The sequence below is a fragment of the Leptonotus elevatus genome, chromosome 13 (genome assembly GCF_054856555.1).
Source record: "Leptonotus elevatus isolate MCC_2025b chromosome 13, RoL_Lele_1.0, whole genome shotgun sequence".
NCBI lineage: Eukaryota > Metazoa > Chordata > Actinopteri > Syngnathiformes > Syngnathidae > Leptonotus > Leptonotus elevatus.
In genome coordinates, this window is record NC_141251.1 from 5,425,113 (window position 1) to 5,442,537 (window position 17,425).

At 40.0% G+C, this 17,425-nt stretch overlaps 2 protein-coding genes across 3 annotated transcripts in view; one reads left to right on the top strand and one right to left on the bottom strand.

Moving 5' to 3' along the window:
* Window positions 1-7,106, bottom strand: LOC147163573 (multiple inositol polyphosphate phosphatase 1-like). The gene is made up of 7 exons (XM_086092953.1): window positions 6,957-7,106; window positions 5,094-5,189; window positions 4,403-5,009; window positions 3,530-3,724; window positions 3,146-3,243; window positions 1,677-1,807; window positions 1-1,589 (listed from the first exon to the last, which is right to left on the bottom strand). Exons 3-7 carry the CDS (start codon window positions 4,977-4,979, stop codon window positions 1,184-1,186), a joined length of 1,407 nt encoding a protein of 468 aa, XP_085949079.1. The 5' UTR covers window positions 4,980-5,009; window positions 5,094-5,189; window positions 6,957-7,106; the 3' UTR covers window positions 1-1,183.
* Window positions 6,195-17,425, top strand: part of LOC147163574 (phosphatidylcholine:ceramide cholinephosphotransferase 1-like) — a 23,029-nt gene continuing 11,798 nt past the window's right edge. Inside the window, exons 1-2 of one of the 2 annotated variants that reach the window (XM_086092955.1) lie at window positions 6,195-6,341; window positions 13,931-14,071. The gene's annotated coding sequence lies outside the window, so the exon portion shown is untranslated. The remainder of the gene's footprint in view (window positions 6,342-13,930; window positions 14,072-17,425) is intronic. The other variant, XM_086092956.1, reaches the window with a different exon arrangement.

Below are 17,425 nucleotides of genomic sequence, written 5' to 3' on the forward strand. Positions count from 1 at the left end.
TCATTTTGCATCGGTTCATTTATTTATTTATTTATAATAAAACACTAATACACAATTCACATAAACCCTAGCACACGTTATACAGTACATACTTCCAATTTTGTGTTGTGAAATGTCTCAGAACATATTTAAAAACATCATCCCTGCATAATAATGGAAACATGTAGACACAAGCAATGATAATTCTAGGGTAGGGTAATGTTTTCTCTTGTATCCCCTTTTGGAAACTCTTGTTTATTCTTCATAAACTAAAACTACAGTGACGCTTTAAGATATGAGTGATCACACTTTCAAGGTTTTCGAGACTCGTCATTTGGCAATTTATAATTTTTTTGCTTTGACTTGTGAGCGGAAACTGACCTACCAGTAAATTGAATTCACCTCATGATTAGTGGCACTCTGGCCATTTGATAAATATTGAACAATTTATCAAAAAATAGGCTTCAGGCTGTTGGATGCCATTACCAATTCAAAGTTACAGTTAAAACTAAATATAGTAGATAATTTGTTACACATTATGTATTTAAAACAACCACACCTTCCATTGCTTTAGGAAAGTCTGCTTAGCTTAATGATTACAACACAAAACACCCGTGACATGCTCGTAGTTAGCATCGATAGTTGTGGTTTTACAGGCATACGTGAACACAAACAGTTGAGTGACATGAGATAATATAACAATACAGGCATCTATTCTTTATCCACTCTGAAAAAAAATAATATTACAGTATCTTATTCTTCATTTTTGTCTGTGTGACTGTAGTATTATACTGCCTTCCAGTGGCAGCGGCAGGCACAGCAGGAGCAGCGCAATGAATTGTTTGCAGCATTAAATCATGATACACAAATTATTCACATAATACATAGCCTACCTTCACATTCTATTAATTTATGTCACTACTGTGTGTTTTTATCAAGTACATGACAGAGTGATATGGAACGAATTAAACTCATATCTCAAGGCACAACTGCATTGGTAGAGGTAATAAGATTTGCTCCCTTGGGATGTATATAATGTGATTCCCATTACTGTTCAGTTATTTTATACATATATTTTTTAAATTACAACTTCTTTCAAAAACATTTGTGTTGACACACTTGTTACTTTAATGTTCTTTTCTTTTCTTGTCTCTGTACTTGTTTTATTTCCATACATGTTGCTATCTTCGCTAGGTTTTAGCATCTACAAGGCCTCCTTAATTGAAAATTGATTAGGCCTACTGAACAGTTCACACTCCGCCTCAAAGTCACAGCCTTGGATCAGTTCCTTGTAGTGTTCTTTGACGTCCTTATACAGAGGCACGGATGCCTGCTGACTCGCAGTCAAACCAGGAAAGCTCGCTGGCTTCTCGTTTATGAGCGGCTGCAACCTCAAGCCTCCTTCCCCGCAGTCGTACAACGCCAGTAGCAGGTTAGCCGTGTATGGTAGCACAAAGCTGGGGCGGAAAGAGCGTTGCTGATGCGAGGCGTAGTTTGACGACGTCAGGGGTTCGTTGTCCTTGAAGAAGCCCAGGAGGGTGTACAGCGGAAGGAGGGTCTCTCCGTGGCCAACTTGGATCGTCACTGCTTCGGACACCTGCCGACCGAACCTAAATTGTTTGAAAGACGTTGCATCTGTAAATCGAGGCATCGCTGTACAGCGAAGAGACTCGTGTCGACTTTGACATTTTACTTACTTGATTTCGCTAGCCGCTTTGTCCAGACGACTAAAGACATCATGGAAAAGAATACAGCTGGACTTCCTGTTAATATCGTGACCGTAGCTTCTCTTCCAGAATTGCCTCAAGTCATTGGCATACTCCACTATCTGTTGACCCCCCAAAAATATGTAAGGCAAGGTGGTCTTCGCGTCAAGTCTTCTACTACGCTAGGTAACGTTTCAGGCTACCTGAGATGGAGGTCAGCTCGGAAACAAAACGTCTTTTGTGATGTGAATAATGGCGGCCTGTTTGTAAAGGACTAACCACTTTGACAAAGCTGATAATGAAATGCATTGTGGGTTTGGTGGGCCAATGACTTAACCGTGTACAGTTAAACGCTCATCAGTCGTACAACTCTAATCTCACAAATGACTGCCATTTCGTCTAGCATCATTTTTATGCCTACACATTCTGACATGTTTGAGCAGTGAAAATACAGTATACATACTTAAAGTCTATGGTGCCTGGAATATACTGTATTTCACACCTTCAACAAACAGATCCCGACAAAGTTGCGTTAGCCGCTAGCTAGCTAGCTTTCATGCGAATAGCTTTCTCAGACTCCTTTTGTCCAGTGGATGGGACAGACACCAAGCTGTTTAGTAAATTGTGACATCCAGGGAAGATGACTTTTCAGGTTGTAGGCATAGTTAGCTAGTTAGCTAGCGAGCTAACTGCACACTGCAGTGGTAGAAATGAAGAGTCGAGGTAACTTGGAATTGTGAGAACAATGCTGTAAGCAGCCCCTGACAGATGCCCAAGTGTGTCACTGGGTCGCATTTTAGCCATGACCAAAAAACAAACAAACAGGAAAACTGAAGTGTGGAACTGACACCATAGGGATAAGGGTTGGAGTCACGCGTCATAGCACAATTGAGTACTGCACACAGTAGTTCTCACGCTTTCCACATTTTCAGCAATTATCTTCAGTTCAAACATGTAGAATGCAATTAGAAACACATATCTGAATTATTATTACAGGGTCTTTTTAAAAGACCATAAGAATATATGTCGACAGATGGCTAACTCACATAGAATCTCAAAGCCTTATTTAAGCCATTGCTTGGACAGGTAATAGATGTTTCCAGTTTGGCCCTGGACTACATTATTTATTTACATTAGTTCCTAGGGAAAATTTGTGTTGCATTAAAGGACTCCAACCTCTAAAATGGTGCAACTGTAAAGTAATCACAAGGTCACCTTATCAACACGTTCTTGTTTCTTGCCCAAATTTCAACATTTTTGCTTTATCTGAGAGCACCGGAGACCGATAGTGACGCCATGACATAGTGTTTTAGCTGCTTATCTGTTTCCTTGCAGACTTGCCGAAAATCTCTTTTGCAAAGATGCACTTTGGAATAGCAAATAAGTACTCTGATTTTGATTGACTTTGTGTTATAAGACCGCCGTGACGTGAAAACCTAAAACGGTGGCCCCCCCCGTACCTTAGCGTCAACCTCATCCAGGCTCTGACACCAAGGAGAGTTAACACTCTTGATGGCCAACTCGTAAGCACATAAGTTCATTGCAGCGTCAGCCATGTCTGTGGAGAAATGAGAAAGAAAAAAAAAACATTGTGTGAACTAACTGAATTGGTTTGTAAAAAATTCAAACGCCCTGGCTTGAAGTTTGATTACATTATCCCCTTCTGGCCTGTGGCACAAATTGTGCTTTTCGTGAGTACTAAAAATCTCTCCAAAGGAAATGATCTGTTATGTAAAAAAGAGCTCAGTGTGCATACTTCCAAGACATTGTGATCACTGTTTTGAATAGAAACGTCAGAGTCTAAGAACATTCGAACATCTTCTAAATGTAATCAAACCACTGACCGGCTGTGATGTTCTTGTTGGTGACTCCTAGTTGGTTTGCTATCTTCTCACGTACCCCTCTCATCTCTGGTCCCTCTTTGAACTTGTCCACCTCCGACAGGGCTGAGGGGTTCCTGACAACGTCTTCCAAAAACTTGGTGCAGTAGACAAAATACTTCATGAGAGCGTCGTTCACCTCGTAGTCAAATGTCTGATCTAGTTTGGTTACAGGGAAGCGAGCAGTTACTGCGTTAGCATAAACTTGCTGGTCATAGCATCAGAAGGGATCAATGAAAGAGTTGATCACAAATCACATTAAAAAAAATTTTTTTTGCACTTTTTCTTTCACTTTTTTTGTGACATTCATTCCAAAAGGATTACTGGATACATTTTTATTTTTATTAATTTTTTTTTTTTATCATGCGGGTGCTCACTTGCTATTCATTAATGTTCCGGTTAGTTTTCTTGTTTTTATGATTTACAGTGGAAAATGAATTTTTACACTTGTGTGTCTGAGAATGTTGTATGCATAGCTAGCTAGCTAACTGCACACTGTCGACATAGCTTTTTCTTCCCCCCACCCCTGTTTTTATATTTAAATTGCTTGCGACCATTTCTTACTACCGAGTTTCTTTATATATTTGTACGATATTTTCGGTTCCATGAATTTATGACAAAGCTCCATTCCTATGGTGATAATAAACCTAAATTTATGCATACATCGGAAGGCGTACTCTCATAGATGTAGTAAGTCATTATTAAAGTCAATATTTGTATGAAAACACTTCTAGGCCATACATTTGTAGTAATCAAATAAAAAATATAAGCATGTCAGTTATCTTAATTTGGAATTTCCCACCCTTTTTTTCCAAGAAATAAAGCTGAGTTGAGTACCTTGAATGTCCCACATCTCTGTCAGTCCCGCCATGAAGGACAAAGTGCTGTTGATGCACCTGTGCTTGGAGCTGCTTATAAACTTCACAAATCCTCCTCGAAGGTTCTCCTCAGAAAGCAGCGTTGGGAAGAGCTTGGACAGCCTGACCGCCAGATGTTTGTTATCGTCCACGCCTTTCCCGACTAACCGACCGTCCGTGTCCTCGGGATACCACATCTTCCACTGGGTCTGGATTTCACATACCCAGCTCTCTTTGCCGGGTGTGGCATTTTTTACCGCTTGGTACAGCTTTTGCATGTGTTTAAAAATGCCGCTCGTCGGGTATCTCGTGCCGTGTCTTATAATAGCGGTCAGATGAATGGGACGGCATTGTGGAGACGGAGGCCGCAGGATGGATGTGTTGACAGCCAGGATGTCCTCTAAAAGATAGGGGTTCACTTCCTCATAGCGTCCTTTTGTGCCAAAGTATTTGGCAATCCTTGGTATACTTGGCCTGGCTTTGATGAGAAAACAGCTGGAATAGCCAAGAGTGCCTAACAAGTAAACAATGAGGATCCTCCAAATGTTGATCTGCATGATTCGGCCTTGTTCAAAAACAGCGCTGTCCTGTTCAAGAGTTTGTTTAAAAAGACAAAAAAAAAAAGGTTACCCTGAAGAGTTGCGCAATATCCTGATGTGAACTTTGGATACCTTATAGGTCACGCCCTAGTAACAGAGGCTTTATCTGTGGTGCAAGTACTCTGTCATGTGACCATGTGGTCCAGTGGTCACGTCAAAATGTTTAATCTGTAAAAAAAAGAAAGAAAAGTATTTCAAGTTGAACATTAATTTGTTTTTTATTACACAGTGTGAGGCTAAATTAGATTATAATTTCAAATTCTCATTAGCTTCAATAGTTTTTATATGGATTTCATTATATATATATTAACTCATTCATTGCCAAAAATTCATCTGAACTATTTTTATTAGTTTTACATTTTTTTCCACTTTTGTTAACAAGAGTAAGACAATCTAGATTTTTTTTAATTGTACATTTAGAACAGATGTAAAATTTGTGATTAATCGTGAGTTAACTAGTAAAGTCATGCGATTAATTACAATAAAAAAAATCGCCTGACGTGATTAAAAAAAAAGATTATTAAAAATTAGGGGCGTCAGTCAAATAAAATTTGTAATCGTAATTAATCACACAACTTTACTAGTTAACTCACGATTAATCACAAATTTTATATCTGTTCTAAATGTACAATAAAAAAATCTAGGTTTTCATTCTCTTGTTAACAAAAATAGAAAAAATGTTAAACGAATAGAAATAGTTCAAATGAATTTCTGGCAGTGAATGAGTTAAAAAAAAACTCCACAAAATTTCTGCTAGATAATGTACATTTTTGTTGTTTTCTTCAAGCTATATAGGTTCTTTTTTTTTTGGTCAAATCTTGTGACACCAATGTACAGTACATTTTTGGCCAACAGATGGCTGCAAGAATCCTCAAAGCTGACAACTACAGCTCTGCATTCCCTGCGTGGTTCGCACTATTGCTGTGTTCACTTGCGTCATACGGGATCCGAATTTTGAGAATTCCTGTGCCAAATGCCTCGTGGCGCTGTCAATTTTATCAAAACAAACACTGATCTCTATTAAAGTTCTCATTTAAGAAGCCGCGCGTGTTTAAAACACTTGAAATAGCAGGGAATACCATGTTATTCATTGAGGAGCGGAGTGGGTTACAAAAAACACCCACTCTCCGAGATCACGCGAATGCAGCACGTGTGACGACACGTTAAGGACTCCCTACTTCTTCTCCGTACTGTTGTTAAGCGCCTACTCAGGAGTACTAACCAACGCCAGCCCAGTCGGATTTAACGGTGTGACGGGCACCGTTATCAGTAGTCAACGCGACACCTTGAAGAGGACTATTTCAAAGGTGAAACGGCAAGGTAATAACACGTTTATTATGTAGAATTACGACGTTTTTAAACGTCGAAACCCAGTTTTGAGGAAATCGTCTCACCCATGTGTGGTCTCGTCGGTGGGTCAACAGCGAGCCAATGTGGCTCCGGTGTAATTGTTCCCCCCCACCACACAAACTCTTTGGCAAATCTGCGCCGCTGTCGTTAATGTGTCATCCACGCGTTCGCCCCCGGGGACTGTCCAGATGCGGCTAACTAATGTTGCTCCCTGGCCTAGTGAAGTAACCTAACATTGTTGTAGTCACTTGGCGCCGCGTACAGACGATGCCGCCGACGTCGAGTGACCCTGTGCCGTATTCCGTTTTAATGTTCAACCGTAGAAATACTTCGCCAGTAAGCGTTTTAAATGGTAGTTTAGCACTTTCGCCAATGTAGTCTAGTGCGGGTTCGAGCCAGCTAACAGTTCCGAGGCGAGTGTCTCGTGTGTTTTTTGGCTAACTCAGCGAGCTAGCTAAAATAGCCAAGCTTTTGCTAATCTATTTTAGGGTTTCTAAGCTCTTAAACCCAACAGCACATCGTCACCGTTTGCTCCAAACCTTTGCCGCGTGTCTTTTTTTTATTAGCTTGTTTAAATTAACCTACCGTGTGGACGAATGCCTATTGTCACAGGTGTGTCGGCCACACCGAGCCTCGCCTCTTGGTAAATATTAACGTCAAAGAGTAATACTAATAGTAACACCAAGCCGTATTTTCACTGTGGTAGGGGGTTTATGCAGTACTAGTAATGGTGGAACAGGGCGGGATCAACGGAACGTTTCCTCCCCATTGACTTGTATTGCTAGGTTCCATCCAATTTTGGACAATTATTATGGGTCACGCGTGATTCGCAATGGACTGACAATATGTAGGTATGCGTATTGCATTCATCAGGGGGAAAATAAAATGATATTCTAAAAACAAGAGATTAAAAAAAAAAAAGCTCAGAAAAACAGAAAAAAATATTGAGAAAAACGGGGTAAAAATATTCAGGAAAAACTGAGCACCAGGGGGGGGGGTATTTCAAGTTATCATATGAAATATTCAAAATGTGGTCACCAAGATCAGATGACTGGGACATTATGCAAATATGACCACAATGTCCTTGTTTATCCTTCTAAATGGTAACCAGTCTAAAGTTGATGTGGGTGCCCGTATGGCAACATTTATTTTGCAGCATATGTGTACAGTTCAGAATATAAAGCATATCTTCTTGGTCGATGTTCTAGATAGGACTGACCTGACTGGTTCCATTTCGTCGAGCAGCAAGATAAAAAACAAACAAACCACTAACTCAGGATAGTTGATGACGGATGGTGCATCGTGGCTCTGTTAGTTTATTTTCTTTTGTTTTTATTGCATTTTGTTTAGGGAAATCCTGTGTGGTCCTTTTTTCCCACTCTGTAAAATCATCTGTTAAACTAACGATCACATGAAACTACTGTTATTCGAATAGTCCAAATGTACATTAATTTGTTTTTTTTTTATTACACAGTGTGAGGCTAAATTAGATTATAATTTCAAATTGTCATTAGCTTCAATAGTTTTTATATGGATTTCATTATTTTATATATATATATATATATATATATATATATATATATATATATATAAAAACTCCACAACATTTTCTTTTCAAATGAATGCAATATGCTTCCATAGAATCCCACTCTCTACGTTAGATTCTTTTAATAACTACAAATTCTTAGCAACAACCTATATGCTCTGATGGTTATGGTTAGAGCTAGGAATGCCGATAGCACCCCATCTTCGGTGGCAAAACAAAATTAAAACTTTGTGAAAAGACACAGAAAGGGTGAAGCGAGGCGGGAAACGCGCCCAATGCATGACTCGGTCCAGCGATTAACCAGTCGGAGCCAAAATAGCGCTGGCAGGAGAGTTGCCGGTCACGGCAAAATCTTTATCACTCAAAATGCAGAGGAAAAAAAACGAGTCAAGAATGAACAATCATTCCAGTTGTTAAAATACATAGTAAGAAATATATTGGTGAAATTATCGTAGGAAGCGGCAGAAAATTTGAGCCATCACGGCAGGTTGCAGTAACATCACTAGAGGACTTGGTCAGTGGTGGGCCCAAAAGCACGTCTGACAATCGAGCAGTTTACATCCAAATTGGTAGTCACAGAAAAATATGTAATACGGATTATTGTATGTATTTGGCTGATATGTAAGAATTTGCTCGCATATAAACTCAGGTGACATTCCCATACTAATTCGTACATTGGTCCACCCTTTGCAGCTATGAGGTGTGTCACTAAAGATATATTTCAAATCCAAGCTATGACTTTTCCCTTCACTATGGGCAAGGCGATTTAACCAGCGCGTCTACAAGACAGAGATCTTGTGCAGTTTGCTTCATTCCGTGCATCAAACAAATAATCAATGATTAAAGGGATTTTTTATTTTATTTTTAGGTGAGAATTGAGAAAGAAGCTTTTCTCAGACACTCTCTAACAGTGCCCTGCAGTCAGTGTTAAGTTTGGGGGCAAAACGTGGAAGTTGAGTCAAAGGGGTTTATTGTTGCCAGGATGTGTCACTGCCAAAGCAAAGAATATCCGACTGTCCGCAATGCACACTGTTTCCTCCCCACTCTGGTGGAAACAATGACTTTTCTGTCGGGATGTTTGATGATTCAGCAGCGTGTATACAAATCTTAACTTGCATCACTGGCAAACAGTCATTGGCATACTTCATCAACGCCCTTTGGCATGGAAGAATATTTTCTGTCCGAGATAATCTGTGTTTTGTTTCCTGATAATGTCCAGTGCTGTGTTTCACGCTCAAATAGTCTCTGCATCAGTCAGTACAACGAGTGAGCGAGACGAATCTCTGCTGTAAATTGGCCGATTGTAAAACAAGATGCCCAAAAAATATACGATTAGTCGACTTAAAGCTTTTAAACTCGGTGTAGAATATTGTGTAAATTGACTTGTCGACTATTCGGTTCGACCCCTCATGTGTATCTCGCTTTAGAAGAAGTCATGCGACACTATCAGAAAAGTCTCAAATGTATCCCCCCCCCTTTTTTTTTTATTACCTTGAATTTGAATGCATTCAAATGCCGTCCCTTCCAATGTTTTCCTTTCTAGGTTGGTTCCACTTGACTCAACTGTCATAACAGAAAAAACGTCTTCTAAATTCAGAGGAGAGAGTTGTCGTATTGTATCAACCATACATTTCAGGTGGTTGGGAAAGTAGACTAGTCAATAAAATATTGCTATTGACTAGAATTTCTGTGGTCAAACATCATTCATCCTGGGAGTCTGTTTGACTTCTGATTTGTTTGTTTTCATAGAAAATAGTTTTGACGGGCCAAGATTGTGAGATTTGCTAACGTCTTGTGACGGTAGCACGTCTCTTGTCATGCAAGGTAGGACGATGGTTTTCTGTTCTTTTCCAAATTGAGACTTTCTGTTCTGCTTTTAATGCAAATACTTGGCAGTTCAGTTTACTTTATTGGATGCTCGTGGATTCGGGGGTTTACAATGTTGGCTATTTGATATTTTCGTGACGGTGGCGTAAAAGTCAACTATGAATAGCCTTTGCTTATCTCAGTGGCGACTTCCTCTTCCTTTTGTGTGTTATTGTTTATCTTCTAACTGACAGCTTTAGACGCAAAAAAATGGCGGCAAAGTTGAAACCACCCCAAACGGTCACGCACAACTTGTGTGCAAACGCAGATTAAAAAAAATGCCGGTGATGTTACGATTAGTGCGACGTGACCTCGCGCTGACAATTTTGCTTTTCACATAGATTGATTTCATCTCTAAAGCCGAACCTTTGCACAATCTTTTTCTCAAACTGCATTTTTGAATAACCAATGGGAAAAAACCAGTGCACACATTGCAGCCTTGACTTGAAAGACGTTACATGCTTGTATCTTCTCAACTCCGGCACGTTATCGGAAGACATCAACCACAGCCTCTGTAGAGTGCGGTTAACAGGATCGCTTTTGGCCTGTCATTGATCACACTAAATGATCCTACTTAGGATTTGTTGTTAGAGATTGATAATTGTTTTCCGTCATAGCTTTCCCAACACAAACCGGCCTTTTATTTTTTTATTTTGCCATAATTAGAAACACATGAAGTTTTACTCCCACTCACATGATGTCCTAGTTTCCTGTGGCCTACAACTGCATTTTGGAATTCTGGGTTAGTACTGCTGGCTGGAATCTACTTTTTTGTACTTGAGGAAAAACACAAGACCACGATGGAATAATGTCAGTCGACACGGAGACGCGGTTGCCGAGTGGATTTCACGAAAGAAATTGCGAGCAACACTGCTGTCCTGAGCTGAGGGATCCTCCTGTTCCGACTTGTTGTCGTATGTTTACAGTGTTCTTTCTTCTCTCCTTTTGTCACCCCTACATTCCACCGCGTCTCAAATTTCCCCCAGTTTGTTTGATTTGTGCTGAATTTATTGTCAGGCCGTAATTACTGTTTGTCTAAGTGTAGTGTCTCATCGCCGCCTTTCTCGCATTGTCCCACTTTTGAAATTGAACACAATCCAAAATGTGAGTAGATGAAAATCATACTGGTGTGCTGTTCTTTTTCTCTCCCTCTCCTACAATTGTCCAACATTGTGCACCCATCTGTTACACGTTAGCCCAAGAACATCTTGATGCCAGTTGTTTATACCTTTTCCATGCAAACATAGGCACTTTCTAAAATCGGGATTAGACCATTTGTCGGTCCCATCCATAAAACGCCATCAGGTTTTGTTTTATGATCTACTGTAAAAGACCTTCGCTTGCCCTTAAGTGCTTTTGGCTTATCAGGCTGAGTTTCACAAACTACAAATCTGCTTCTTCTACGGGACCTAAACTTGTACATGTATTGCTGTTTTCATCAACAACAACAACAAAAATAAGTATATAAATGGACATTGCGTGTGTTTAGCGTGTATCAATGTAAGACATGGAAAGGTAGGCCTTTTCTGATGTTCATCATTTGAAAAGCTATCAACATTCTATTTCCTTGTTAATATGAATAATTCAAGAGTGTAAAGTGTTGATAATAAGTATAATTGCCTACTTTTAAGCAGCCACACAGTCATTCCCAGTGTAAATACAAAGATGGGCTAAATGCACTCTAATGGCTTCCTGTTGACAACAAGTCCCACAGTGTGGTGTGTGCAGGACATGCAATCGAACGGAGACAATATGCATCTTGTGCTGCTTCCCCAAGGCCATACGGGCCTGACATCCTAATCAGGGGCTTATAAAAAAACCCACAGGAGGCTTTTTCATTAGCAGATAGCAACTAGCACTGGTTGCTTCTCTGCTCCCCAGAGGCTTCCGCTGGAGTCGCTGTCACTGTCTCTCGTCTTTATGGCCTTTTCATTTAAGTTGTTGCTGTCATGGTACGGTTGCTAAGCTCTGGAAGATGACGTGTATTTGCCTATTTGTTAGGGATGATTGGACCCAGGCCTAGTTAGCAAATATTCAAGTTTAGACTCCCAGTTAGTGCTGGTAGTAGTCATTGTACATGGTAGGGGCGTGCCCAACAAAAAAAATCGATTTTCATTTAGTATGAGTCAGAATCCATTTTAAATGTTCAAAAATCAAATTTTATTACAATTATTTTATCCTGTCTTGCCTTTGTCTGTGTGTGCCTTTTTATTGGGAGCATTAGCGAGTCAGACTGGAGTAGATCATTACAATTCCTTGCACATCTATAGATTGAAGCAAAAATCATTGTCAATCAAATCATTTTGAATAAAAAAATCAGTCTTAATCGATTCTGAATCGAATCGCAGCACCAAAAATCGGAATTGACTAGAATCGTGAGACATTAAAGAATTCCCACCCCTAGTACATAGTGATATGATATCTAGTGAATCCGTTTAGCGCGGGGCTTCAAGACCCGGCCTTGTATTTTGCACCTCCCGCACACTTTAAATACATTTTTAAACTCATGATCATTCATTAAAACACACTTTTAAAGTATTCCTGAGCACCTGTTCTCACTTTCTCGCCATCGACAAATGGGTGACTTGACCATCACAGTTCTCCAAATAAGAGGTCAAGTGTGTTTGCTTCAAGCAGTTTGTTCGTCACTCGCTGTTTAAGTTTATTGGAAACATGGGAGGTGGTTAGGTTGCTGCTTTTAATAACAAATGATTGTTGTACTAAACCGCTCATAAATCATGCCCAGACACTTGTCTGCCCATCGTAAGTTCGCAACATATGCTATGTTGTTGTTTAGAATGGCTACAACCAAATGCTTAAAGATTTCTGCGGACTTTAATCAGGCGGCAGTGATCGCTTATTTTCTTTATTGAGTTTGGGCAGTCATTTGCCCACAAGCATCAATAGAAAGGGCCTCGTGTGGCTAAATATAGCATCCTGGAGAGCACCTTGTCCTCCTTTAACAGCAGGGTTGGGAGCAATGTTGTCAGCAACATCACATTGGCTACTAAATCTTTGCCCACTTCTGTCGTCACACTTTGTTTAAATGCCATGCTCCAAATATAAGCAATCGACCTGCTGACATTACTGGAAGTAAGATTGCTAATGAATGTGTGGTAATATTTCGATTAGGTACGGTTTAAAATCAATTGTTTACTAAAACATCCCATCGTCAGTGATGTGAATTTGATACCTTGTTTGATTGGTCATGTTGTAGGCCACTATATTGACCGTTTGATAACCCATTATAGAAAAAAAAAATCTCAAGAAAAACTGCAGAATTTCACAGCCCTGAGAGTCCTACATCACAGTATTAAAATTATAGCTCTAAAATGACTTGAAAAATATTTAGGTCAATAAGAATTTTTTTCTCCCCTATTTAATATTTTTTTCTTTTTATTCAACCAGGTATATTTAAAAAAAGCATGCATCACATTTCTTACTAATAAGTAACTCAAGCCCTAAGTCATGAAGGGACGTCCAAGTATGAAAATGAACACTATTGTATCTATCTATTTTCTTTTCCTTAGTAGCTCAAAACTGAAATCTCCAACGTCACACACAGTTGCATATTACCAGGTATAGTTGCCATTGTGTGATATTGAACGAGTTGAGTATCTGCGCCAAGTGTAAAGGGATACAGGTGAGAGTCAACATTTATCCCGCAAGGTAAATAGCCTGTAACAGGATACCATTCTTTAGAGGAAAAACATTTCCAATCACAGATCCACACCCTTTGTACAGTGAATAACAAAACACTCCATTTTAAAGTGGTCTCTCTCTCTCTCTCTCTCTCTCTCTCTCTCTCTCTCTCTCTCTCTCTCTCTCTCTCTCTCTCTCTCTCTCTCTCTCTCTCTCTCTCTCTCTCTCTCTCTCTCTCTCTCTCTCTCTCTTTTAAACAGCGTTTGCTGTAACTAATTTTCAATACAAACATTCAGAGATTTTTAGGTAAAGAAAAGTAATTATATTTGTTCCCCCCTCCTTGCTGCCCATTGACATAATTTTGCTCTATGTGACATACTAGCATTGAACAATCTTGAAGCATTCTACACTGACGGGACACCATTTAGCTGTCAAATCCCAAAATCCGGTGGTTTTTGTCTTTACTGGCTCCCATATCACAACATGCTTTTTTTTTTTTTTTAAGACAGGAAGAGAAACAAAACGGACTGTGACGTGCGATGGGAAGCAACTGTTGAGCCCCAAAGTGGGAGCGGCTACAAGCATCGGTGCTGGCTCCTGATCACACGAGCTAGGAGGAGGAGACAAGAGGAAAAAGCGGAAAAAGGCAAGGAAAAAAAAAAGCATTTACAAGTTTGTGACACAGTTGGCGAAGCCTTCGAGGCCAATGCCGTTGAGCTGTCGAGAGCAGAAAGGATAAAAGGGGTTGTTTTCAAAACAATGTCACATCGAACATGATCCTTACGGGGATGTTTTGTTCAGTTTTCTGAAGAATTCCCTCATGGGAAGTAATGGAAATTGTTACATCACGTACCACCTAAAATTAAAATACTTAGCTCTTTAAGTACCAGATCCTTTATGCTCTCAGAACTTGCTTGCTAATGTGCGACTACTGCTCTTATCTTTAAAACAAAAAAAACAAAAAAAAACTCGTAAGTATGGTCACTCTTAAGTTGAGAGAACTTTTGTGTGACTTTCTTTTTCTGAACATGTCTGATTTAGGCATTTTGCCATTTTGCTTTCCACTCGCCCATCAGTAAATAAATCAAAACCAGGGCACGTCATTACATAGCATATCCAAAGTACACAATGCGCGAGTAGCAAACCATACTTGGCGGTCACAAAGTATCCATAATTCGAGCTCAACAAATTTCTATCAGACAAAAACACAAAAGATGCTCAATGTGTGTTTGGACTCTGCCGTATTTTATTTCCATGACACAAAAGACGAGTCTCCTCTCCCCTGCCAAGACCTTTTCAAAGCAGCCCCCAAATGACTTATTTGCTTCCACTCCGGGCTTCATAAAGATGAGCCGCGGATGGCGTGTTTATGTTTGTGTCAGCTTGATGTATTGTCCTCCTGGGTGGGATCTTTTCTGGTCGCGTCACGTGGACTGCCCTGTGATTCCCCCGTCAGCCTCTCTCTCTCTCTCTCTCTCTCAACTCGGCCCCGCTGCGTTTTCAAAGTGGAAAAATGTAACACATGCAGGGCAAGTGCTCTTTTTTTGTTTTTGAGTCGCAGATGTTCGGTAAATACCACAGCTGGTGTTCGCCTACATCCTTGCCAATGTTTTTGAAAAACTGATGCCACTTTTAATCTGAGCAGTGCATACATGTAGATTAATTAATTAGTCATTTTTAAATGTTATAATCTCTTGGTGAGAGAAAATTGATCTTAAAGTACAAAATGACAATGCCAAATGAAAGCGAAAGTAGAATTACTGTTGGTTTGCTTTGGTCACTATTATTGTGCTGTGGGGGAATCTGGCAAAAACCGAATCCTGAATGAAATCGGATTGACCCATCTAAATGTAGGATTATGAAATAAAGAGCAGGTAAACCTTGCCAAACCATGTTTTCTATCACGTTTCCTTTTATCATGTCCAGTCGCCGATAACAATGTGTTGCTCTGTGAGCTCTATTACGACTCAAAGTTCACCTTGTTGTAACTGTTGCTCTTTATAAACACTGTTTGTTCATGAGCTGTCACCGGTTTAATGCTTTGTGGCCAGAAATATTAATAACAATACAAGAACAGGCTGAAAACGTTCTCTAGACACTTGACCTGAGGTGACTGAAACTGAATGTTGTCAGTGGTGGATGGCTTGCCTTGAGTAAACATACAGTAACTGCATGAACAGTGTCATATTTGAGAAATGTTCAATCTACCGTTTTCAGTTTGTGTCAGGGTGGAACATTTCTTGGTTTTTGGTTCTTTGCAATTGAATGATATTTGATTTGGAGTCTTAGTACCTATTGTTTGAAAATTAATTAGTGTGTTAATTTAAAGTTCCTTTTAATGCCTACATTTTTATTAATGACCACCGGCCCTTACTTGGAAAGGCTGTATTGGGGGAATTCCAGTCGCAATTTAGCAGTAATGAATTTAATAATAATGCATATATTTGTGGAGACTGGGGTCAAGTTGTATTTCACAATTTAAAAAATGTGCAGAATTTCACAAGTTACGTCATGTCAAAGATTAGATAGCACTGAGCTGTCACCAATGTCTTACAAATGCAATGATGCCATCTAGTGGCAGAAAAATGACCAACACAAATCAATATCAGACTTTTTTTTTCACAGTTCAGTACATCTTTTTAATTTTAACTCAATTTTATGAATTATTACGAAATCACTGTATCAATGATTAAAAGATGCAGACATATTTCTATTAGATTAACATTTTTTCTAATTTTATGTTAAGAGTATGAAACTTAGAAAAAAATATTTTATTAAACAATTAGAACACATACAAATTTTCAATTAATCATTGAAGTCATGCGATAAATTACGATTTAAAAAATAAATAAATAATCGCCTGACACCCCTAGTTTTGATGCAATGATATACTCACTTTTTGCACACACAGCGCAAAGTCAAGCAGTTCGAAGCCGATCGGGCAATGTGAACTGTGTTTGCAGGACGGCTTACCTTAAAAGTATCTCCACATGGCTGACGTGGTTCCTTGCTTGGCACTTTTACGAGTATGTGTATTATAGACATCGCTAGTTTTTCGAATCCACACATTGACTCGTTCGTACATGTGCAGCTCCAGTGAGGTTCTTCTTTAGCTTTGTGGCACCGTCTTGGATAATCAGTGTCATGGTGCGTTTGTTTTCCATTTGGGCTCAAGTGTTTTCATTCCCATTCCTTATTGTTACTGTGAAAGTAAGGTCAAATGTGCCACCTTTTTTGTGGCACTCCAAAAAGGTGTTCAAGTGCTTGTCACTTTTGTGTTCTCGTTAAGATTCTGCAACCAACGAAAATGACTTCACTTTCACAGTAATGCTTGATGTGACTGCACAAACATGTTTCAGATTTCTGGACCAGACCCCCCCATCCGTTAAGGATTATAGTGCATTTCCTGTCGCCAGTACAGTTGAGGTGAGCTTATTTTCTCAACTCGCGAGCTGTAAGCCGATTCACAGACCAAAGGTCCTCGGCACACCGCTGAGTCATTGACAGCTAATCTCAGATTGGTCTAAGTGCTCTATGTCTCCCGTTCTTTATCTCTGCAAAGTAATGTTCTCCCGCGCGGCCTGCTACAAAGCTGGCTTGTCACACGGCCAGGTCGTTTGTATGCGATCCATATGTTGTTTAGACCTTGCCTCCTTTAGGAGATTTAACTACGCATCTAAGTCACGCACATAGTTTTGTTTTGTTTCTCGGTTGAAGTGTGATGACAGGCGTCCCCTTCCACCTGTCGCTTGTTCAGTTCTGCAGCCACCGAGGTTGTGTTGTGTTGGGCCGACACTCGTCATGAGGTACTAACTGATCCCTCAGTGGCCGCTGTCTGCTCTGAGCTGAGCTAAAGCAGCCTCTACAAGGGGTGGGGCTGCCTCAGCGTCGACCTTCCCTTTTGATTTATGGGTTCCTCCCTCTCCCCTACCCGTCCTCTCATTTCCCTCCTGTCTGACCAGCCGCCATCTCTACCCCCGCGGCCTCTAGCAGAACCGCC

What these genes read in the sequence shown, in the direction of transcription:
- LOC147163573 (XM_086092953.1), bottom strand. Translation starts at nt 4,979, where the DNA reads ATGCAGATCAACATTTGGAGGATCCTCATTGTTTACTTGTTAGGCACT. An exon ending in AGAGATGTGGGACATTCAAG is followed by an intron (nt 3,725 to 4,402) that starts GTACTCAACTCA and finishes TAACCAAACTAG; the next exon opens with ATCAGACATTTGACTACGAG. An exon ending in CAACAAGAACATCACAGCCG is followed by an intron (nt 3,244 to 3,529) that starts GTCAGTGGTTTG and finishes ATTTCTCCACAG; the next exon opens with ACATGGCTGACGCTGCAATG.